Below are 22,639 nucleotides of genomic sequence, written 5' to 3' on the forward strand. Positions count from 1 at the left end.
ATCGGTTATAAATATTGATTGCAGTTGACTTATCCCCCTCTTTCATCTTTTATCTCCTCCTTTTCTCCAGTTTGTGATTGACACAATGGAAGAAGCTGGAATATGTGGACTAGGGGTGAAAGCAGATATGCTGCATAACTCTCAGTCAAATGATATTCTTCAACATCAAGACTCAAATTGTGATGGTACAAGTCACACGCATTCTCTGGAAGAGAATGAAGGCAGTAACTTTCTAGCAAAGAACAAGAACTTGGTAGGCCCTGCATTCTGCAAACAAGAGTCAAGAGAGGGAATTCCTGGGCGAGAAGCTCGAACAGATCCCCCCGATGGTCAGCAAGCTTCGGAGTGCAACAGAAGCAAAGAAAAAGCCCTAGGTAATACCCTCCGTTCCGTGCTCGGTGCTTCCCAGGTGCCGCTCCTTTTGCCTGTGTTTCTGCAGCAGTTGTGTGCAGGATGTGAAGATAGCAGAGCAGTAGAATGTTTCGTTGCTTTTCTTAACTAATGCCAAATCGACTTTCTTGAAAAAATTTGGGCCAACTTGGTAGAAGCAGTATTTGGCTTACTGGTTTGCAGTTTTAATATTGTCTGAAGAAGTGATCACTTATTTAAAAACTAGTCATCCAGCTTGATGATGCTGGCATGATCTGTAGTTCAGAAAGTGATTTCCACAGGCTGTCGAGGATATGTTTCTTTGTCCTGGGTTTGAAGAATCCGATGTTAAATTATAAAATCTGAAGTTCCCTTTTATTTTAGTCTTAACTGATCTCCCCTAATTTTCCATACTGTGTATTCATAGAACACCTAAGAATTAGCAGTGTTGGATGTGTGTATAGTTTTGTATATGGTATGTTAGAGTTCTCCTTATTAAATCAGTTTTCTGTTAACTTGGAAAACTAGTTTATGGAAATATGAAAATTAATTTTTGTTTCTTCAAACTCGGCAGCCCCAGTTACATGTATAAAAAGCAGGGTCCAGAGAGATAGTGCAGTGAGTAAGGCAGTTGATGGCTGTGCACGGGACTGACCCTGGTTCAGTCCCTGGCACTGTATAAGGTTCCTAAGGGGGCTGGAGCAATAGCATAGCAGGTAGGGCATTTGCCTTGCACGCAGCCAACCCGGGTTCGATTCCCAGCATCCCATATGGTCCCCTGAGCACCGCTGGGAGTAATTCATGAGTGTAAAGCCAGGAGTAACCCCTGTGCATCGCCGGGTGTGACCCAAAAAGAAAAGAAAAGAAAACAAAACAAAACAAAAAGGTCCCTAAGCATTGCTGGGAGCAAGGCCTGAGCACAGCTGGGTGTGCCCTCCCCGCCCCCAGCCCCTTGCACACAAAGGACAACCAAAAGCAGATAAAGTTTTGGAAAGTAGCGTAATGTTCCTCTGTGAGCCAGCATTTCCCCTTGTTTCGTTCCCAAGAGGATTGAAAAGTGTACACAAATGTTGGCAGGATTATTCATAATAGCCCAGAGTCAAAACAACACAGTTATCTCTCAACAGAGGAGAAACAGACTGTGGTCTAGCTTTCCTGTGGGGTATTAGCAGCCCCCGTGAGGAGTGACACGTCTTAGGCGCACGAAACTTGAACCCCAGATGCTAAGTAAAGAAAGCCGGACCACAGGCCGCACGGGCCAGGAACCATTCTATCCCGTGGCCAGAGCTGGCAGATCCCTGGAGACAGAAAGTAGAATAGTGCTGGCCAGGGTCCGAAGGAGGACAGAGCGGTGCAGAGCGCTTGCTTATGGTAAGGGCAGATGGACACGTCCCGAGATGAGACAGTGGTCTGACCCGTGGCACTGCTTGGGGGGGACCATATTTGGTGGCAGGGTCAAACTGGGGTCAGCTGTATGCAAGACCGACTCCTGTATTCTCTCTCCAGGCCTAACAGTGGGGAGTTTTGCACTGTGAACATATTGTAGCTCAGCATAAAACCCAGATGCCATGTGAGTTAAAAAAAAATCCCAGGATGGGGCCCCAGAGATAACTCAGCAAGGCAGAGCTTTGCATGCAGGAGACCCAGGTTCAGTCCCTGCCATCACATGGACCCTTCTGAGTACAACCGGAAGCGACCACTGAGCACTGTCAGTGGGGCCCAAAAGCCAGAAAAAGATAGCCAAAAAAGTTTAGTGCGGTGTTTTTTTGTTGTTTTGTTTTTCTTTTTGGGTCACACCCAGAAATGCACAGGGGTTACTTCCTGGTTTTGCACTCAGGAATTACTCCTGGCGGTGCTCAGGGGACAATATGGGATGCTGGGAATCGAACCCGGGTCGGCCGCGTGCAAGGCAAACGCCCTACCTGCTGTACTATTGCTCCAGCCCCCTAGTGCAGTTTTTTTTTGCATGCCGGAAGCCCAGGTTTGATCCTCATCACCGAATGCTCCCCTGAGTACCTCTGGGAGCAACCCCAGCTCAGATCCAGGTGTCACCCCAAACCAACAACAGCCACAGTGAAAAATAGGTAGCATTAGAGTTCCTTCTGGTCCTATGAAATAACAATGCTTCATCATCTCTTTGGAAAATTTTGGTTTTGCGATCATAGCCGGCAGTGCCAGGAGCACCATTCCTGCCTGTAGTGCGTAGGGTTGCCCTCACTGGCGTCCAGGGGCCACGCAGGCCTGGACCTCACACCTGACCAGCTCCTTGATCCTCTTGGAAAACATGTATTACCTTGGCCGAATAGGAGATTGGTTACTAACATTTTATAGAGAGAGAATATTCTATTTTGAAGTCAGTCTGCTGACCAGATACCAAAGCCCTTTTAATAAACACATTTAATGAGATAGCTTACATTCAAGAGTGAGCACTTAAAAAATCATGATGTCACCTACCATCAGCTTCAAACAAGCATCGCTTATTTTGAAAGGCCACATGTCCTCTCCGGTCCCCACCACCTGCTTCTCCCTGCCCAAGTCCTTAAAATACTGTTGCTAATCTCTCTTCCCGAAGAGAAGAGCTGTTTGATGTCCTTTGTTTACACTAAACGTGGTTAACATGGAATATGTGTATGGAATCAGAAGTCATATAGTTTGTTCACAGGAAAAGATAAATGTCCCGGTGATTATATCCATCCTCAGTGCACAGAGGAATGGACTGAAGTCCCCTCTGAACTTGGTTAAGAGGAAGCTTATAAAATATTCTGCCCTTTGTAACTTGCTCTTTGTCTTAACTTGGCCACCACTGGTTAAGTGAAGGAATTCTAAAGCTTTCCGCAAGAATTCTTACAAAGAGCAGTTTTAGTAAGTGAAGAAATTTGGGGTGAAGGTGGGAAGGGGAAGGGTGCCTGCTACTCCAGCATATAAAAATGGCTTTCTTAATTTAGCTGGTAAATCTCTTACCTCCAGTTATTAGATAAGATAAAATTTATAGATGTAATTATTTTTTATACTCTGGCTGTTAGAACATAGGAAGTGTTACGTAGAACTTACAGGCTAGCTTTGATCTCATTTTTTTTCTGGAACTTTTTTCTTATTTTTTTAATCAGGAAAAGAAGTTTTATTATTGATGCAAGCCCTACACACTCTTTCAACTCCAGAGGAGAAACTGGCAGCTCTCTGTAAGAAATATGCTGATCTTGTGAGTATTGAGTCAAAGGAATGAGGTTCATATAAAATATAGCAAAATGTGTATGTGACTGATAAAAGTTTTAAAGTGTGTGTGTGTGTGTGTGTGTGTGTGCGCGCGTGCCTTACCAGGGAATCAAACTTGGCCTCACACATGCGAGGCAAGTGTTCTACTCCTGAGCTGATTTTTTAGTTTCATGTGTGAAACTCTTTATTTTGTTTGGTTTTGTTTGGGGGTCACACCGGCGGTACTCAGGACTGAGTCCTGGGCGGTGCTTGGAGGGTCCTGTGTAGTGAGGGGCGTTGCATGTTGGCCACGTGTAAGGTGGCGTCCTACCAGCTGTACTGTTGCTCCAGCTGTATGAAACTATTTTCATTCAAAATTTTCAAGATATATTGGGGCTTTTAGTTGCTTTGGGTTTTATTTGGGCCTCACCCGTGATGCTCAGGGCTTACTCCTGTCTCCATGCTCAGGGATCACTCCCGGTGGGGCTGTGTCAGGGTACTGTGTGCAGTGCCAGAGATCGAACCTGGGTTGACTGTGCAAGGCACGCTCCTTAACTCCTGGCTATTTCTCCAGGCCCGGGGCTTCTTTATTTTATTTTATTTTATTATTTTTTTTGCTTTTTGGGCCACACCCAGCGATGCACAGGGCTTACTCCTGGCTCTTCACTCAGGTATTACCCCTGGCGGTGCTCAGGGGACCATATGGGATGCTGGGATTCGAACCCGGGTCGGCTGCGTGCAAGACAAACGCCCTACCCACTGTGCTATCACTCCAGCCCCTTTATTTTATTTTTAAGGGGGTGTGTGTGGTTGGGCCTCACCAGCTCTGCTCATTAATTACTCCTGAAAGTGCTCTGTGGACGCTATGCAGTACTGGGCTTTGAACCTAGGTCAGTTGTGTGCAAAGCAAATGCCTTCATCCCCGTATGATCTCTCCAACCCTCTTGGGCTTTTTAACCACATGTATGACTTCATTTTGTACGGATACATATCGAACCTTATAATCGTAAGCCACAGTATAGGTTTTCTAAATCTCAGGCTTAAGAGCGCTTCTTTTGTGTGTGTGTGTGTGTGTGTGTGTGTGTGTGTGTGTGTGTGTGTGCGCGCGCGCGCGCTGGGCATTGAACCCAGGCCGTGGCCCTTCAGAGCATTTCTGAGTGTGCCCCCCTTTTCATTCCTGTGTTGTGTGTCTAATGCAAGTTAGTTGGGGTGTAGTGGTTCCTGTATTTAACTTTTCCCAAGGGAATTCTGCAGATAAAGTCTGTAGCCATTGTGCTTGACACGGTGAGTTAGACTACTAAAACAATAGAGCATTTCAGAAATATTTATTTAGTATCTATTATCTGCCAGGCCTTTCTTTTTCCATCTTGCAGAAGAAATTGATTTCATTTGTTCTGGGCCTTTGTTATTTCAAGTGGCATCTCTTTAAAATCATGAGAGCCGTCTCAGCATGGAACCACTGTCATTTTTTTTTAATGTTACAGAATGTGAAACTCATAGAACCCTTTGAAGGAAGAATTCTGGGAATTTGGGTGCTTTTTTCTTTTTTTTTGTTTGGGGGCCACACCCAACAATGCTCAGGGATTACTCCAGGCTGTGCTCGGGGGACCATAGGGGTGCCAGGGATTGAACCCTGGTTAGCCCCATGAAAGGCAGCTGCCCTACCCGCTGTACTGCAGCCTGTGGGAAGTTTTGGGAAAAAGTGGTGGTGATCTCGATGCTCAGATTGATGCCTTTGGTGAACTATGTGAGTTATCTTTGACAAGCCTTTCATCTGCTGTTAAGCAGTCAAACACCGTTTTCTGGCAGTGACCAACTCTCGCAGTGAATCTTGTTTATCCGTTCCTTTCTTTGTTTTGTTGTTGTGGCGGCCACACCTGGTAGTGCTCAAGGGTCTCATGGCGGGGAGGGGCGGGGGAATCAAAGCCAGCAGCTCCCTGAGTGCCAACTGCACCAACTACCATTTGGGCCCGGCCCGGCCCCTTGCTTCTCCGTTGCTTGAGGAGCTACAGTCCTGTCCGTCGGTTGTTGATGTGCGCCTCGCGGGCTGGAGAGCGGCGCCGCTCCGGGCTCTGGAGGACAGCCGCCGCTCTGTCCCCGGGCGGCAGAGCAGGAGACAAGTGCCGGAGATTGAGCAACGGGGGGACGTTCCAACAAGGTAGAGGGTTAGCCAGCTGACCTGTGTTGTGACAGCTGCGGCCCTCCACGGATGGAGCACGGGAAGCAGAAGCAGAGCGTTGCCCGGGCAACACATTCTGCTGCACGGGGTGGGGCCCAGGAGCCTGCCTTTGGGCCAGCCCCAGGTGGGCCGTGGCTCCCGCTGTGTCTGTGTGGACAGAGTTCTGTTTTATTTCTCTTTGGGGTCATACCTGGCCGTGCTCAGGGGTTACTCCTGCCTCTGTGCTCAGGCATCACTCCTGGCGGGCTCTGGGGATCAGATGCACGGTCGGTTTAAATGCAGTGAAATGCCCTTTTCATTTTTGGGTGTGACCCGCTGGCAGTTTGATCGGTGCTAAGCACGTGAAGGACAGGACACACTGCATTTAGAAAAGATTTGAAAGCCAGATTTCTTTTTTTTTTCTTTTTGGGTCACACCCGGCGATGCATAGGGATCACTCCTGGCTCTGCACTCAGGAATTACCCCTGGCGCTGCTCAGGGGACCATATGGGATGCTGGGAATCGAACCCAGGTCGGCCGAGTGCAAGGCAAACGCCCTACCCGCTGTGCTATCACTCCAGCCCCAAAGCCAGATTTTTTTAAACACTTGGTTGCTTTTTGGTCGGTTGGTGTGGGGGCCACACCCGACAGTGCTCAGGGGTTCCTCCTGGCTCTGCATTCAGGAATCACTCGAACCCGGGTTGGCCACGTGCAAGGTGACCGCCCTCCCTACTCTACTCTCTCTCCAGCCCCACTCAGTTTGCTTTAAAGGTAGAAACACGTAGGAGCAGCCTTTTTTGCAAACATTTTGTAGAAAACGTCTTTGGCCGTCGTTTCTTGCCTCTTGCGTCAGCAGTGCCTGACCTCCCAGGTGCACCCAGCCTGGCTCTGTGGAGCGGATGGAATGGGCCACCGCCCTGCCTCTGGGGATGGGCACCTTCACAGGGTGCTGGCTTCATGACATGTGCTGTCACCTGTGAGGTGTGGATGCCGCCAGACCCGTGTCAGGGCTGAGGGTGCGCCTTCCCGTTCATAGGCAGTTCCCGTCTGTTATTAGAGTGTAATCATCTGATCCTCTGATGCGACAGGTATGTCCTCCTCATCCCTCTTCTCTGTGAGAAGTACCTTGCTTTTCTTGGCTTTTTCACTCTCTATAAAATTTAGATTCAGGCCCGAGATGTGGCTCAGCTGAAGAGAACTCCCTCCCCCAGCACCGCCAAAAATAATCGAAATTTAGATTCCGCTTACTAGTTCTATGGGAGAGAGGCGATGACTCCATCTGTAGTTTTGAGGAGCATTTCATGACTTATTTTTAAAGTTCAATTCGAAAGAATTAAGGCCTTGCATATAAAAAGTTAAGCCTATAAAAACCCAAACAAACTTACTGGCGATGGAGAGATAGTATACGGCACAAAGTTGAGTTAACATAAGGATTTTTTTCTTTTTCTTTTTCTTTTTTTTTGTTTTGTGATTTTTGGGCCATACCTGGCAGTGTTCAGGAGTTACTCCTGGCTCTGCGCTCAGAATTTCTTCTCCTTCCAGTGCTCAGAGGACCATTGAAATGCCAGAGATCAAACCTGGGTCGGCCATGCATACCGTCTGGCCCTATATTTTTCAGTTAATCCGTTAATGTTTTGTCGTTGCGGTTTTCACAGTTCCAGGCGTCAAACCCAGGACCTTATGCTTGCCGCACAGGCAGGCACTGCCATCGAACCACACCCTGGGCCTCTTGGTGGTATTTGTTTGGAAAAATTGGGATATTTGTTCAAGGATGTGGCTCGGTAAAAGAGAGTATATATACATAGCCTTGTATGAGACTTTAGGTTTGAACCCTAACAACCCTTCCCCCGCAAAAAAAAACACAAAAAAACAAAACAAAACAAAGAAAACAAAACTAAGTCTATGGCCAAATCTGGCAACATTTATTTATTTTGTATTGCCCACAGCTAATAATGGCTTTGACATTTGTTTTTCTTTTGGGGGGTGGGGAGGCGTTGACCACACTGGGCGATGTTCAGAGGTTACTCGGGGCTCTGCACTCAGGAATTACTCCTGGCAGTGCTCAAGGGACCATATGGGATGCCCGGGATCAAATCCGGGTTGGCCGTATGCAGGGAAGTGCCCCTACGCGCTGTACCGTCTCTCCAGCCCTATGGTTTTTTCTTAGATTTTTTAAAATATCCTTTCATTTTTCAGAACCTAAAATATTTACTTTCAGACCCTTTTGGAGAACATTCGTTGGCCCCTGACCTATAGCTGCACACAAAAGGGAATGATCTGTAGCTGTGCCATGTGAACTAGTTGCCGTGACCGCATGTGGCTGTTTGAACGGAAATAATTTGGTGGAATGAAATACTTCAGTTCCTTGGCCAGAGACTTGCCTTGCACGTGTGAGGTCCTGGGTTTCAGTCTTGACGTTGGGGGAAATAGTAATAGGAGCTGGGCAGGGAGTAAGGGTTAGGCTGACTTGGGTCTGATCCCCGGTCTGGCTTACCCCCACATACCTCATGAAATGAACAGTAGCACTGTCTGTCACTGTCATCCCGTTGTTCATCGATTTGCTCGAGCAGGCACCAGTAATGTTTGTATTGTGTGACTTGTTACTGGTTTTTTTTTTTTTTGGCATATTGAATACGCCACGGGTAGATTGCCAGGCTACCGTGCGGGCGGGATACTCTCGGTAGCTTGCCGGGCTCTCCGAGAGGGACGGAGGAACCGAACCCGGGTTGGCCGTGTGCAAGGCATACGCCCTACCCGCTGTGCTATTGCTCCAGTTTGAAATTAACAGTAAGGATTAAAAATAATTTCAGTTCCTCAGTTGTATTAGCCGCGCAATAAAGTCAAAACAACTAAAGGCAAAATGATTTTTCTCTTATGTTCAGCTCTTGGCTCAGGAATTGCGGTGCCGGGCCTCCCACGCTCAGCATAAGCTCAGCTCTTGAGGTGATGGCCCAAAATGCTTTTATTAGGACCCCCCCCCAACACACCAGCAGAAAGGTGAGCAGTGGACTTGGGGGTCCAGGGCTTGGGGTTGGTCACCTTGAGCCAGGACAGGTTTTTTCCCAGCTCGTTGTGCGATTAAGAAGCGTGTGTGCAGAGGAACCCCGGGCCCAGAGGCAGATTAGCAGAAGTCCTATGCAAAAACAAAATTGTTTTTCGGGTAGCGATTTCCACAGAGAATTTCTAAGACTCCGGGAGTCAGCATGACTGCATGGGTATGTGGGGCAATGTTCCTTTTCGGCCACTAGGGGGCGCCCTTGCCTTTGAAATGGTGCCTCGGCCTCATTTCCTCCTTCAGGAAACTCTTCACGGCTGCCATCTTCTCTGTTGCTCCAGCCCTGAAATCACCTCCTTGGCTCCAGAGATAACATCTCAGGGACCCTCCAGTGCCTCCGGGGCACCCGGTCACTGCTGCTTCGGTGCTAATTCAGAGGCCCAGTTTATTAAAGCAGCCTGTCTGTGTGTTTCACAGAAGGCAAACTCGGGGCACTGATGACCAGAAAGGTTTCGGGAAATTGCATTTCATGTGTTTCTAATAAGAAATCAAAGAGATTAAGGCCATTTCTTTTTTTTCCTACCGCAAATTATTTACTTGGTTTCCTACCGCAAGTAAGAAAGAAAAGAGGGTTGGCAGAGTAACATGGCACGAAGCAATTGGAACACAAATTAGACTACAACATTTGGTTTTGGAAAGTGTTCTCTTGCTCTTACTATAATTCTCCCAGCCATAATGCAGAGGTTCTCACTGTCGAGTGACTGTTCGTTTCAGCTGGAGGAGAGCAGGAATGTTCAGAAGCAAATGAAGATTCTTCAGAAGAAGCAGGCCCAGATCGTGAAAGAGAAGGTTCACTTGCAGAGCGAGCACAGCAAGGCTATCTTGGCAAGGAGCAAGCTGGAGTCTCTCTGCAGGGAACTTCAGCGCCACAATAAGACACTAAAGGTTAGTTGGTTCGTTTTTCTGTTTTCAGGTGGCACTGACTTGGCTTATTAGAGAATTATTGCCTGCCTCTTTGATGTAAATCTTTGAGCCAGGTCCAGCCTGCCTTTGGCATGGGTAGTCCACACGAGGGCAATATTGCTGATTTAGATATTTTGGGTTTTGGGGGCGGAGGGGGCTATCCTCAGCAAAGCTTAGCGGCTACTCCCAGCTCAGTGCTCACCTGGCTGTGCTGAGGGGGCCATGTGGTGCCAGGGAGCCAACCTGGGCCTCCTTCATGCAAAGCATGCGCTCAGGCTCTCGAGCTTTCTCCCTCGGCCTGAGCTTGGACCCAGGACCTCAGAAGCTCCTTTGCCACTTTTCTGCTGAGCACTGATGCAGCCAGTTGCCCTGTGTGGGACCCTGCAGTAAAGTGAGCAAGTACTAGCTGACTAGAGGCATGTATCTGCCCCGGGTCCCACCCCCGGCCCCGCAGTTTGCCCCTGGTTGCCAGGTGCTTTCAAAGTGGCCCTTCCACCGCCGCTTGTTCCAAAGGAAGAGCATGCAGGGCCACTGGCGGAAGAAGGACAGAGCAGTGGACTGCGGGGCGGCTCCAGGGGCACCGGGCGCCATCAGTGGGGGAGCCCTTCCTTTTGCCTTGCGCCAGAAGCCTTGAGGTCTAATGTCCGTGAGCGCGGGTGCCATGCGCGCCACCCCCGAGCAGAGAAAGCACGGTTTTGAGCGGACAGCTTTTTAGCTGTGCAGAGACCCTTCAGCACTTATGTCCTAGCAAGAGCTGCAAGTCAGCCTTCGTGGTTTTAAGGGCCACGCCAGGCAGTGCCTGGGGCCCGCTTTCAGCTCTGTGCTCAGGGGTCACTCCTCGCGGTGTCCCTGACCACACGGGACCAGAGAGCGAGCGTGTGCTCAGCCCTTCGAGCCATTGCTCTGCTCAGAGCCAGCTTTTTTGTTTGGCTTTGGTGGTTTCGGGCCCCTCACTTCACGCCCCTGGTGCTCAGGGAGCACTCCTCGCGGGGCGCCTGCTGGGCACTCTGGCCCCACAAAAGTCAGCCTTGTAAGGTGTGTGGGCATCTTGTCCCTTGTCAAGAGTAGCAGGTGTGGCCACAAGGCGTCCCAGACGGCCGCCCGGCGACAAGCGCGGGGTCCTTGGCTTGGGGGCTTGGGTTTGCTTTCTGAAATGTGGGATGTTTGGGGCCCCACCTGGCGGTGCTGAGGGACCATGGGGAGGTTGGGGGACCGTCCGGGGTGCCAGGGGTCGTAGTATGGCTGCAGCCCGGGCGTGTGTTTCGGGGGTTGTGTCGCACTTGTCTTATAGCACGGCCTCTGGTGTCTCTGTGCTTGCTCTCGCGACTTAGGAAAAGTTGCTTTTCCACATGCGCCTCCTGCACGCAAAGGGAAGGGAAGCGGCGCGGACCAGCATTGAGGCGGGGAAGCGCCCGCCGCTCCCTCGAGGCGGCGACATTAACAGGCATTGTTTTGGATCATAAGGAAGAAAACCTGCAGCAGGCCCGCGAGGAGGAGGAGAGGCGGAAGGAGGCCACGGCGCACTTCCAGGTGACGCTCAATGAGATCCAGGCGCAGCTGGAGCAACACGACACGCACAACGCCAGGCTCCGCCAGGAGAACACGGAGCTGGGCGACAAGCTGCAGAAGCTCATCGAGCAGTACGCGCTGCGCGAGGAGGTACAGGCCGCTCCCTCGCGCCATCTGATGTGTCCGAAGGGCGCACTGCCCTCGGGGGACGGAGGGGCAGTTTTTTCCTTTTCACTGCATCGGTGACGAAGTTCAAGTTATTCATGATGGGGCTTCGGTCATACAGTTTTCCAGCGCCCGACCCTTCACCAGCTGCGCGTCTCTCACCGCCCGTGTCCTCAGCTTCCTTCCTGCCGCCCTCACTTCCCACCTGCCTCTAGGACAGACTCCTCTCCCCCCACCCCGTGGGCATGATGGTTTGCATGCAAGGTCATCATGTGTGTCCCTTTCCCTCCTTTCAGCACTCAGTTCCTGTCCAGAGTGGTCATTTCCAACTCCGGTTGTCACGGTGCGCCCTTCTCTGTCCCCCCACCCCCCCTCCCATGGCACCCTACCTGCCGCCGACCAGCCCTCCTGGTCCTCATTTGAACTGTCCTTGAGGATCAGTTTCATATCATGTTCGAAAAAGCAATTTTCTAATTGCTCACGCATAAGCCCACTGAGATAAACAATCCCAGAGGCACTGGCGGCAGCTGCCCAGGGTCACAGTGCTCTCGCAGTGACCTACTTAGCAGCCCAGAGGCCCATCTGGAGGGCAGCAGAGAGAGCAGAGCCCCCGGGGCGGGGTAGGGCGAGCGAGGGCAGCTGGCTTAGACGGTGGTGTTCCAGAAGCCACCCTGAGCGCCGCGGGTGCGGCCCCACCCTCTCCCACTACCAAAGATAGATTGTTTAATGATAGGATTATCATTTACAGTGTTATTGAGTTTAGGCATATGATTTTTTGGAAATTACATTTCAGTGCTTTTCTCTTTAGAAATTGACTTTTCTCTAAAGATCTAGAGGTAGAGCTGTATTTTTGTTGCTATGCTTTGATTTTTCTGGTGCCTCCCCAGGGCGAGGGATGCGGGCTGCGCTGCCAGGAATCGCACCCAGGGCGTCCCTGAGCCCTGTCCAGAGCCCTGCGCGGGGAGGCTTGCGTTTGCTTGCGCTGTTCGGGGCCCTCGGAGTGACCGTTTGCTGTCTAAGGATTTGAACTGGGGCCGGCCGTGTGCAAGGCCAGCACATTTAGCTCCATACCGTGTGCCCGGGTGAGAGTACAGCGTGCGGCCAGCCCGGGTCTCCCCCGCCCCCGGTGCAGGTAGCTCCCGCGCTCCCCGAGTGCAGAGCCAGTACGAAGCCCTGAGCGAAAACCAAAAGCTACCCCCAAATCAGTGACGCACAGTCTGCTGGTACACTGATGTGCTCGCAGGTGCGTTTTATCCTTTCACAAGAGGATCCAATTCTGTGTCCTCAGCTGCTGGCAGCACCGGCCTTGCACGGGGTGCTCGCTCGCCAAGGGTGTCCTGCACCTCTGCCGCTGGGCTTGGCCCCAGGCACCAAGCAAAGAGCGGTCCCAAAGCAGCCCCCCAAAATAGAAACAAAGCAAAAGTCAATAGCAGTGCTAAAAGTTGGGTCACTTTTCAGAATTTCCTCACTGCTTCCTTGACAAAAACGGATTTGAATTATAAATAGAGTCCACCCCATGTCACTGCTTGGCTGATGTTTCAAACCTTACACGTAAGATTGCCTTTTCTCTTACTTTATTGAAATCTCTTTTTTTTTTGTCCCACAGAGAATAAATTTTCCATTTGAGTATTAAGCCTTCAGTTCTGTTCAAATGACTCATTTTGTTTTGCTTTTCAGTGACAGTGGCTTTAGCATAGAAAATTCAGAAACTATCAGTTTAAATCATATTTAAACATAGAGTGTCCTATTTTCTTTTGGACTTGTTTTTGTGTTTTGGGTCACACCCAGCTGTGCTCTCAGGGGGCCTTGTGGGGTGCCGGCTCCGCGGCGCCGCTGCCCTGCCGGCCCCGCGGCTTTGGAGTAGCGGCGGCCGGTCCCGCCACTGATGGATACGGAGAGGTCCCGGGCGAGGCTCTCCAGGGCCTTCGGCTGCTTCTTGCCGAGTTTCTTTTTCTTTCCTTTTTCTTTCCATGCAGGGTGCCATAACTGGAAGGGTTACTTTTTATGCAACTGAATAGGAGTTGTTTGTTTGTTTGTTTGTTTTCATATAAGTAACCACTTAACAGTTGTGTGTGGAAACGGTGATGTTTCACTGCGCCCCTGCCCGGCGTGGCCTTGGCGGGTTTGGGCGCAGGGCTGTTCCTGCCTCCACGTGAGGAATTGGGGAGCCCATGAGGGGGTGTGGAAGTGATGTGCGTGACGCCTGGCTCGGACAGGTGGGAGCACTCTGATGAGGACTGATACTCACGAGCAGCATCCCTGAGGGGGCGGGGCAGCGGGACGGGCCGACGGCTCTGGGGGAGGGAAGCGAGGTGGTGCTGAAAAGGGGGTAAAGCGTTAACGGGTGAAACCCTGTCAGCAGCGAGACTAAACCACAGTGCAAACACTGACTTCAACACAGTGCGTGGCGGGGGAGCCTGGCGCGGGGATGCCGTAGAAACGCTGCCTGAAAGCCCGTCGGGAGCAACTTTGCCACTGGAGCACTGTTGGCCAGAAAGCTCTTTGCTGCGGTGGGGCTTCTGGTGGGGGCGGGGGTGCCTTAGAGGAGGGACTCGGCCCGGCTTTGGAAGGTGCTGGAATGGTGTGCACGGCGGCAGTGAGTCCGTGTTTGTGCCAGCGCAGAACCACCATTAGCCGGCGGGTGAAGTCTGCGAGCTGGCGGCGCGTTCCCTCCTCATCGGGTCTTTTCTCGTTCAAGTGACCAGAGAAATCTTGCTTTCCCCACAGCACATTGACAAAGTGTTCAAGCATAAGGAGCTGCAGCAGCAACTGGTGGATGCCAAACTTCAGCAGACGACGCAGCTGATCAAAGACGCTGATGAAAAGCATCAGCGAGAAAGAGAGTTTGTAAGTTGTGCTTCTTCCCAAGAGAAGTGGACATCAGGCGCACACCAGAGCCCTGCTCCTTGGGCTTTTCTCCCGAGTGAGACAGACACGTGCGTGCGCGCGTGTGTGGACGTGCCTTTTAACGTCTCTCTTCCTTTTCGTACGGAACAGGACGGCCATGGTAGTGAGAGGCTGACAGTCAGTTGACTTGCCACTTGCTTAGAATATCGATTCCCCTCTTCGGCCCTGGTTCCCAGTGCGAGAACTCTCGGGTAGCAGCGGCTCTTTGGCAGTTCAGCTTACTAGCCAGCTTGCCAAGCATGGGTGCTAAGAGGTCACTTGAAAATGTATTGGTACAATTTGGGGGCGGGACAGGGGGCACACCCGGTGGCGCTGCTCAGGGCTTACTCCTGTGTCTGTGCTCAGGAAACACTCCTGGCGGGGCTCGGGGATCACCTGGGATGCTGGGATTGAACCCCAGCCGACCAGGCGCAAGGCCTTACCTGCTGTACCGTGGTACCGGCCCCCCCTTTCCTGAGAATTTAAGAGAATTGTCTTATCCTGACGACTGAGCATTCCCAAAGCACACGCTCAGGTTATATTGCTTGTCTGCCGGCAGCTGCCAGTACAGTGGACCCTCTTGTTTTAAACTGAACATTCAAATTCAGTGAGCAGAAAAGTGAAGCGAGAAGGGATAGGAGACTGAGGGCCGTTTGCTCCAGCCTTCTCTCCCGGCGAGCCTGCCCTGAAGACTCAGCTTCCTGCCAGGCCCTGGCGGGGTATCTGGGCCGTGCTGGGGCTGGGGTTAGGGTTAAGGCAGGGCCCCTGGCAGCCCCATCCTTTCCTGGGAACTGCAGCAGTAACCGGGGCTCCACTAAGAACATACTGTCATCCCCGAGTTTCACACACGCGCACACACAGTACCTGTTTATACTTCCTAGCTAGTTTGTTGACTTCCAAGACTTGTTTGTATGTACTGTGTCATGCAACTTCATGGTAATTTTCTTGAAAACTTGTTTATGAATTTAAAGCATCTATTGGCTTCTCTGCCACTTTTTAAAACACCATCGGAAATGGGTTTTTTTTTCTTCTTTTTGTTTGTTGTTTTGGGCCACGTTCAGCAGTGTTCAGGAATTACTCCTGGTTCTGCACTCCTGGCAGTGCTGGGCCGCATGCAAGACTGCCTGTCCAGCCCCCAGGAACGGAGTTCTTTCTGAGTGTGTTGCTTTATTTTCTTCCACCCTGCATTTACAACTCTCAGCCGGGAGAGAGGCTTTCTGAATTACTCAGATAATTTCAAGGTTCCTAGCCATGTTTTCTGCTATCTGCTTGTTGGCATCCCAATTGTTTTCACCTAAAATGTAACAACTTAATTTTGATTTTGGGGGTAGACCTTATTAGACCTCCAGGCTATTTTTTTTCTGAATAGGAACAGATGATTCCTACATTCCTAAGTGTTCACAAATGGAACAGATGAACATACAGGTAATTGGCAATTGGTGTCACACATTATGTCCTCGATAGATTATGGGTCTTGCTAAAATAATGAGTAGAAGGATTAAGCTTAACCATCTGGTCATTGTAGTCTTATTTCTAATTACTGCTAGTAGTGTGCCAAAATGTTTGTTTTCTAGTTATTAAAAGAAGCAACAGAATCGAGACACAAATATGAACAAATGAAACAGCAAGAAGTACAACTGAAACAGCAGGTAACTTCTTGACATTGGGGGAGCGTTGGGATTTGTAAGGGAAAAAGAATCCGGCGTTTTGGTGCCAGAGACTCGAACTCAGGACCTCACTCCAGTGAGGCGTTTCTGTGTCGGGTTTATTGTAGCGTAATGCCCTCATGGTCCACCGGTATTGTTGCAAATGGCCGCTTTTACTTTTTTAATAACTGGAAACCGCGCGTGTGTGTGTATGTGTACACACACCGTGATTCAGTCATCTGTACAGATTCAAGTCATTTCCATAGTCTGCTATTTCGAACAAGGCCTCAGCGAGCACGGAAATGTGGCTATTCCTTTGAGATAGCAGTTTCCTCTCCTTTGGGCATATAATCCGAAGCGGGGTGCCGAATCGTGTGACCGTTGGTGTTAACTGGGGGCGGAGGGGCGCACGCTCCCGGGCAGCACTTGAGGGCAGTTCCCAGGGAGCACTGTTGAGCAAGGTTGCACACACCACCTAGCCGGGTACTGTTGGGGTCAGGGGCCCACTTGGTGCCAGGGATCCGACTTGGGGCGGTCCTTGCATGCTCCCCTAACCCAGCCCCTCGTTACTTGTGCTTTTGATGTCAAATCAGAAAATCATGACCAAGACGACGGATGTCAAGGAGCTTTTTACTTATGTTTTCTCCTAGGAATGTAATGGTTTCAGGTCTGACATTTAAGTCCTTACTCCATTTCAAGTTAAGTTTCGGGAGCGGTACGTGGCTGTCCCGTCCCCCAGCCCCCTCGCTGCCGAGAAGCGCCTGCGCGGGGGTTTCCTCCCGGCCTTGCCATGTGTCCATGGTCCGTGCCTCCATCTCTGTGCCCCTGCCACGTTGCTTTCATCGCCTGGCTTGTGTAGTCTGGTTTGGAACCCGGAAGTGTGACCCCCTCCGGCTTTGTTCTTCCTCACGATCCCTTTGACTCGTCGTCCTCCTCTGTGGTTCCGTGGAGCTGTGAGCCACCTTTTCTGTTGCTGTGACAGGTGCCATTGGAACATAGAGCCCGTGGTGTGGACACTGGCGGCCAGGAGTGCGGCTCGGTGGCAGAACACTGGCCCAGCTTGTGTCACGCCCCGAGTTCATCCCTGGCACCGCAGGGGGAAAAGAAACTCTCCCAGTTTGCGAACACACTTGCCGCATCTGGAGGGAAGTGAGCGCAGATTGATGTACAGATGCGCTGTGCACAGCGGCCCGTCAGGACAGAGCAAGGCCCCTCTCGAGGGCCGGCCCTGGGGACCCGCAGAGGCCTGGGCAGGGCTCGGAGCATTGAGTGCAGCGGCTTTCAGAGAAGGTGTGTTTCGGCGTGTCCTCACCTGGGCATCGCCCTGGCCGGCGGCGGGCCTTCCCGCTCGGCGCCCCTGGCCGGCCCCCGACAGGGCCCAGCCTCTTCTGTGCCTCGGCTGAGTGCGGTCTGATTGCTTGGTTGATTTTTTTCCCCATTGGTTTGCAGTTCTATAGAATTCCAGGGGAGAATTGGGGGTTGGATGGGTGGGAGGAGACACACTTGGTCGTGCTCGGGCTATTGTCCCACCCAGGCCTCCCGCAACGCAAAGTGCGCGGCCGCCTAATTGAGCCTGCGGGGGCTCTCCCCTCAGCGCTGGCGCCCCCCGCCCCGTGTGCTGCTTTGCAGCCACCTCCCAGCGCTGGGCCAGTTTGGAGCTTGGCAAGCTCGCTAAGCTGGCAGCACCCCGCCCCTCCGCTCGCTCTGGATGGGGCTTTTGTATCTGGAAACTCTGGCGTTTATTCGTGGGGGCAGGGGAATTGTTCATTTTGTTCATGTTGGGTTTTGTGGGGGGGTGTTTTTTGGGCAATGCCATTGGTGGTGGAGGTCCACTGCCCACAGTGCTCTCCGGCCCAGCCCTCCTAACAGGATTCTGGGGGCATCTTCCACTTCCTAGTGGAGCCCGTGTGAGCAGAAGCCGCCGTGCGCCTTTCGCTCTGACCTGGCCACCTCTGCCCCTCCCTGACCCCTCTGGCGGGGCCTCAGGACGCACCGAGTGGGGGTGGCGAGGGTGGGCGCCCGCCGCCTGCGGGTCTGAGGGAAACCGTCAGCGTTTCTCTGTTGGCTGCGTTCCCAGCGGGCTTGCCAGGGACCGGCTTCATTACACTGAAGTCTGTGTCTTCTGCTGGCGTTTTTATGGCGAGAGGACATACAGTTCTGTCGAGCCTGTCTCTCCCTTGAGGTGAGCAGGAGATGGGGGTTTCTGTTGCTGTGAATTTGGGGTCGCCTTGACGGAGTTGGGCGTTGGCCAGTCATTTGTGCCTTAACATGTGCTTTTTTTTTTCTTTTTGGGTCACACCCGGCCATGCTCAGGGGTTACTCCTGGCTCTGCATTCAGGAATTACTCCTGGCGGTGCTCAGGGGACCCTATGGGATGCTGGGAACCGAACCCCGGTTGGCCGTGTGCCAGGCAAACGCCCTCCCCGCAGTGCTGTGGCTGCAGCCCCTCGGGCGCACTCTCCGAGCTGGGGACTGGGCGGGTGTGCTCCTGCTCAGTCCCTCCCGGGAGCTCGGAGAGTTGCCGTGGACTCTGGGCGGGGGGAGCTCATTCCCTGGGGGGGCTCTGGGCCCGTGCGTCTCTTGTTCCCTCTCCCTGGGTTTATGTTTATAAATCCCCCTTACGGTTAATTTGATTTTAATCTTGACATACAGGGCCGCTTCCAAGGTCACGGCGTAGTAACTCGAGGCCTTGAGCGCCGTGCCAGGCCACGTGAGCCCCTGGTCAGCCTCTGCTTCGGGTCCCCATGCCAGCGGGGCACATGTCCCAGCTCTACTTCTCGAGCGTGCTTTCAGGGGGTCCCGGCTGACCCCGCCGAGGGCTTCCCTGGAGGGCTGGGAGCAGGCCCCGCTGCCTTTCTCCCCCTTGGCGTCCCCCTCTCTCTCTCTGTTCCCACGAGGTTGTCCAGACTAGTGTGCAGCGTCTGCTGATGGAGACTCCGGCCCTCTGGGGTGTCTTGGCCCACGGCTCCTCCTTCCGGCCCTGTACGAGTGCGTAGGAAGGGCTTGGCGTTGTGAGGTCAGCGCTGAACCCGCTTCCATCTTGAATAAAATGGGCCCTGTTCGCGTTCAGATGGCTGTCACGGCTGTTTGTTTTGTGCGGGGACCAAGCCTGAAGCTGCTTAGCGGCCACTCCTAGTTAGGTGCTCACGGGGACTCTATCGGGGGCCAGGGACTGAACCCGGGCCTTGCGCTCGTGTTTAGCTCTCCTGCCGAGACTGCCGCACCTTGAATCTCCCTCAAGCTCGGAGTCTTGCCCACCCCTCCGGGGCTTTTCATCTGTGTATTGTCCGATCAGGAATCGGACTTTATTCTCTGCATTTATTTCCTGCCATAGTAGCTGGGCCCTAAGTAGTTCCCTCCATACTCAGCCGGGGGGGAGGGAGGGAATACTATCCACCCTGGGGGTCTCCTGCAGCCCTCAGCCACGTGACTCCGAGCCCCCTGTGTAACCCTCCCCCCTTCACCTGCACTCTGTTCAGGTGCGGGGGCTGCTGATGCTGCTTTGCGTATCCCACTTGACTGCTGGATAGCCTTCTATTCACGGAGGAAATAAAACTCAAATTCCTGGAAGAGAGGAGTAAACAGGAGGACTTGTTACTCTACCTCTTCGCACTTTTTTCCCCCTCTTAACTATGCACCTACTTGTTTCTCTCCCATCCAAACGAATTATTTGGCTTGTGCTGTATTTTCCTGGCCCCATTCAGGGGAGAGATCTTCAGTAGCAGAACATTGGGCAGGTGGGATTCTAGCAGTGATTCTCTCCCAGGGCCCCCTTTCAAATATGAGAGAGAAGGTAGTTCTCAAAGGGCTTAACCTTAGAGCACATCCTCCCATTCTGATTGGTGGAATGGAACGAGTGAACACTTGTACAGCATAAACTCTTTCACTAACGATGGTGAAACCAACAAAATGTTCTGCTTCGGTGCATTTCAGCAGAATAGCAGGCCTTAGCCATCAGTTTCTGTGTATCCATAGACTAGTACATTCATTTTTATTTCTGTCATAAAGCGACTCAGTTTTTAAACCCTGTCGTGTTTGGTTTGGGTTCGGGATGTGTCTCAGTGATAGAGCACTTGCTTTGCATGCATGAGGTCTGGGTTCAATCCCCAGCACCACCAAAAACACAGAAACACAGCGCGTTTGTAAGTTTATCTGGAACTCAGAATACTTCCTATTTTTTTTCCCTATAGCTATCTCTTTATATGGATAAATTTGAAGAATTCCAGACAACCATGGCAAAAAGCAACGAACTGTTTACAACCTTCCGCCAGGAAATGGAAAAGGTATTTCATGTTGGTAGTTGCCTGTTCCCTGGAAGGGAATGGATGCTGCCGTGGCTGCTCCGAGCTCACAGGCGTGACTGGACATCCAGGCACCGACTTGGCCCCGTCTCTGAACCTCTAATGGCACGTGTGGCCACCTGGGTCAGCTGGCTTGGTGTTCGCCCACGTACGAATGGGCACTTGATGCTGTTCGTGTTGTCTGTTGAAGTGAATTTCTCTATTCAATACAGTTTGGTAGGAAAAAAAGTGGTTTTTCTTTACACACACGCACAAAATCTCTTTAAGCCTTTTTTAACCGTGCTTCTACTAAATTATTTTCCCCCTTCTGCCCCAGAAAGAGTTCTTTGGCTTCCCTTTCATTTTCCTGCCTATATGAAGCAAAAAGGTATCTTTGATATCAGGCCGAGAGTCCGAGTATGTAGTTCAATGCGTCTCTCTGTACCCACCCTTCTGTCCCTCCACGTTTGGCCTGTTTCCCAGGCGGCGGGCTGCTCTGGGCGGTGGGGGGCCCGCTGGCTGGAGGCTAGTCAGGGCCGTTGGCCAGCGTTTCCGCAGCGGTGGTCAGGAGCACACCTTGGTTAACGTCCCAGTTGCACCGTGGAACATGACTGTGGACAAGAGATTTCTGTGCCTTTCTGTTCCTCTTTGAGAGTAATAAAAAAAGGCCGACCCTTCTGCAGAAGGGCGTTTTCGGCACACCCAGTGCTCAAGTGACCACCTTCCGGTATTTCTAGCCCCTGCAGTCGGGGAATTCTGGTGCAGCTGATGAGCTCTGCCCGACAGGCCTTGGCCGTGACTGGCTGGGCTCTGCTCCCCGGTGTGGTCACCCACCCACCCCAGCTGAGCTGTCCCCAAGCCTTGTGTGCCATTGTGCCTTGGGGAATGGCCACGCAGGCAGCGATGCATGAGGGGCGTCTGGGAAAACAGGGCTCATTGGTGGCCTACAAATCCCATTCTGAATTTCTGGGTTCTTTTTGTTCGTTTGCGGGGCACACCCAGCTGTACTTAGGGCTGGCCTCTGGCTCTGTGCGCAGAGCCCGTTCGTGGCAGGGCTTGGGGGCCGCCGGCATTAGCTGCCTGCTGTCCGGCAGGGGCGACTCAGCCCAGTAAGCCTCGGGCACAGGCCCCAGGGCCACACCTGGCAGTGCCATGTGCTGGCAGTGGGCTCTCGAAGCTCAGAGACAACTCCCCTGGGGCGGGAGCGCGGGCATTTTATCTTTATCAAAAGCAGAAATCAGTCTTTTTTTTAATTGATGAATCACCCTGAGGTACAGTTACAGACTTAGAAACTTTTGTGCTTACGTTTCAGTCATGCAATGATGGAGGACCCATCCCTCCACCAGTGCCCCTTCTCCACCACCAGTGTTCCCAGTATCCCTCCCACCCCACCTCTGTAGCACGCACATTCCCTTTTGCTCTCTCCCCTTTAGGGTGTTGTGGTTTGCAATGTAGGTATTGAGTGGCCATCATGTTCGGTCTATAGTCTACTCTCAGCCCGCATCCCCCATCCCGAGCAGGCCCTCCAAGCACCCTTTACTTGGTGGTCCCTTCTCTCTCTGAGCTGCCTTTTCCCCCAGCACGTGAGGCCGGCTCCCGAGCCGTGGAGCGATCCTCCTGGCCCTCATCTCTGCTATCCTTGGGTGTTAGTCTCCTGTTCTGTGCAGTCCTTCTATGTCTGTTCTTCTTGCCCACTGGAATAGGCCCTCGGTTGTGTTGACTCGAGTTCTGAGACTGGTGTGGCCTTGGAGGTGGCGGTGGGGCAGCGGTTCCGTGTCTGTTTCTGAGGGGAGGTTTTTGTTCTCTGCCATGTGCCTGGGAGCGGGCTGGAGCATCCGTTGGTCCTGGGGGCCGCCTGAGAAGGTCTGTGCCCCCCTTCCCCCCGGCCCCCACGGTGCGCACTGGCACAGGGGCTGCGCCAGCTTGCATGGGAGGTCAAGTGCTGCCGCTGCCTTGGAAACGGAGACTGGCTTTGTTTTTCTCCCTTACCTTGCTTCCTGCTGCTCCGCTCCGAGCAGCTTGAGATAAGCCTGGCCGCAGCCCCGCAGCTGTCATCTGAGGAGGCAGGTGCAGCTGGGGGCAGGGAGACGCTTTGTCAGGTTGGGGGTGGGGAGGCAGGGCCTGGAGGTCAGCGATGGACGAGTTTCAATGTGCAACTGTGTCCATTCACAGATGACAAAGAAAATCAAAAAACTGGAAAGAGAGACAATAGTCTGGCGCGGCAAGTGGGAGAACAATAACAAAGCCCTTCTGCAAATGGCCGAAGAGGTGAGGTGCTCAGCCGGGGGGGGGGGGGGCGCAGGTGCAGGCCCTGAGGAAGGGCCCCCTGGCCTGCTGCACACCCCGCCAGCAGGCGTGCGTGCGAGATCGTTTTCCAGTCTGCACATGGAAAGGGGCTTTGGGCCAGCCTGGCGGCCTAGTTGAGTCAGTCTGGAGAGTTGGGCCGAGTCCGCTTCTGCTGTCAGGCCCGAGCGTT

The 22,639-nt window shown here is 52.4% G+C and overlaps 1 protein-coding gene across 1 annotated transcript in view; it reads left to right on the forward strand.

Moving 5' to 3' along the window:
• The window catches only part of TXLNG (taxilin gamma), a 48,216-nt gene that overhangs the window by 22,737 nt on the left and 2,840 nt on the right, over window positions 1-22,639 (forward strand). Inside the window, exons 2-9 of the mRNA XM_004612264.2 lie at window positions 71-374; window positions 3,477-3,568; window positions 9,489-9,659; window positions 11,142-11,336; window positions 14,079-14,198; window positions 15,812-15,886; window positions 20,074-20,166; window positions 22,336-22,431. Coding sequence (XP_004612321.1) covers window positions 71-374; window positions 3,477-3,568; window positions 9,489-9,659; window positions 11,142-11,336; window positions 14,079-14,198; window positions 15,812-15,886; window positions 20,074-20,166; window positions 22,336-22,431 — 1,146 coding nt within the window. The remainder of the gene's footprint in view (window positions 1-70; window positions 375-3,476; window positions 3,569-9,488; window positions 9,660-11,141; window positions 11,337-14,078; window positions 14,199-15,811; window positions 15,887-20,073; window positions 20,167-22,335; window positions 22,432-22,639) is intronic.

This window comes from Sorex araneus, chromosome X (genome assembly GCF_027595985.1).
Source record: "Sorex araneus isolate mSorAra2 chromosome X, mSorAra2.pri, whole genome shotgun sequence".
Lineage (NCBI taxonomy): Eukaryota > Metazoa > Chordata > Mammalia > Eulipotyphla > Soricidae > Sorex > Sorex araneus.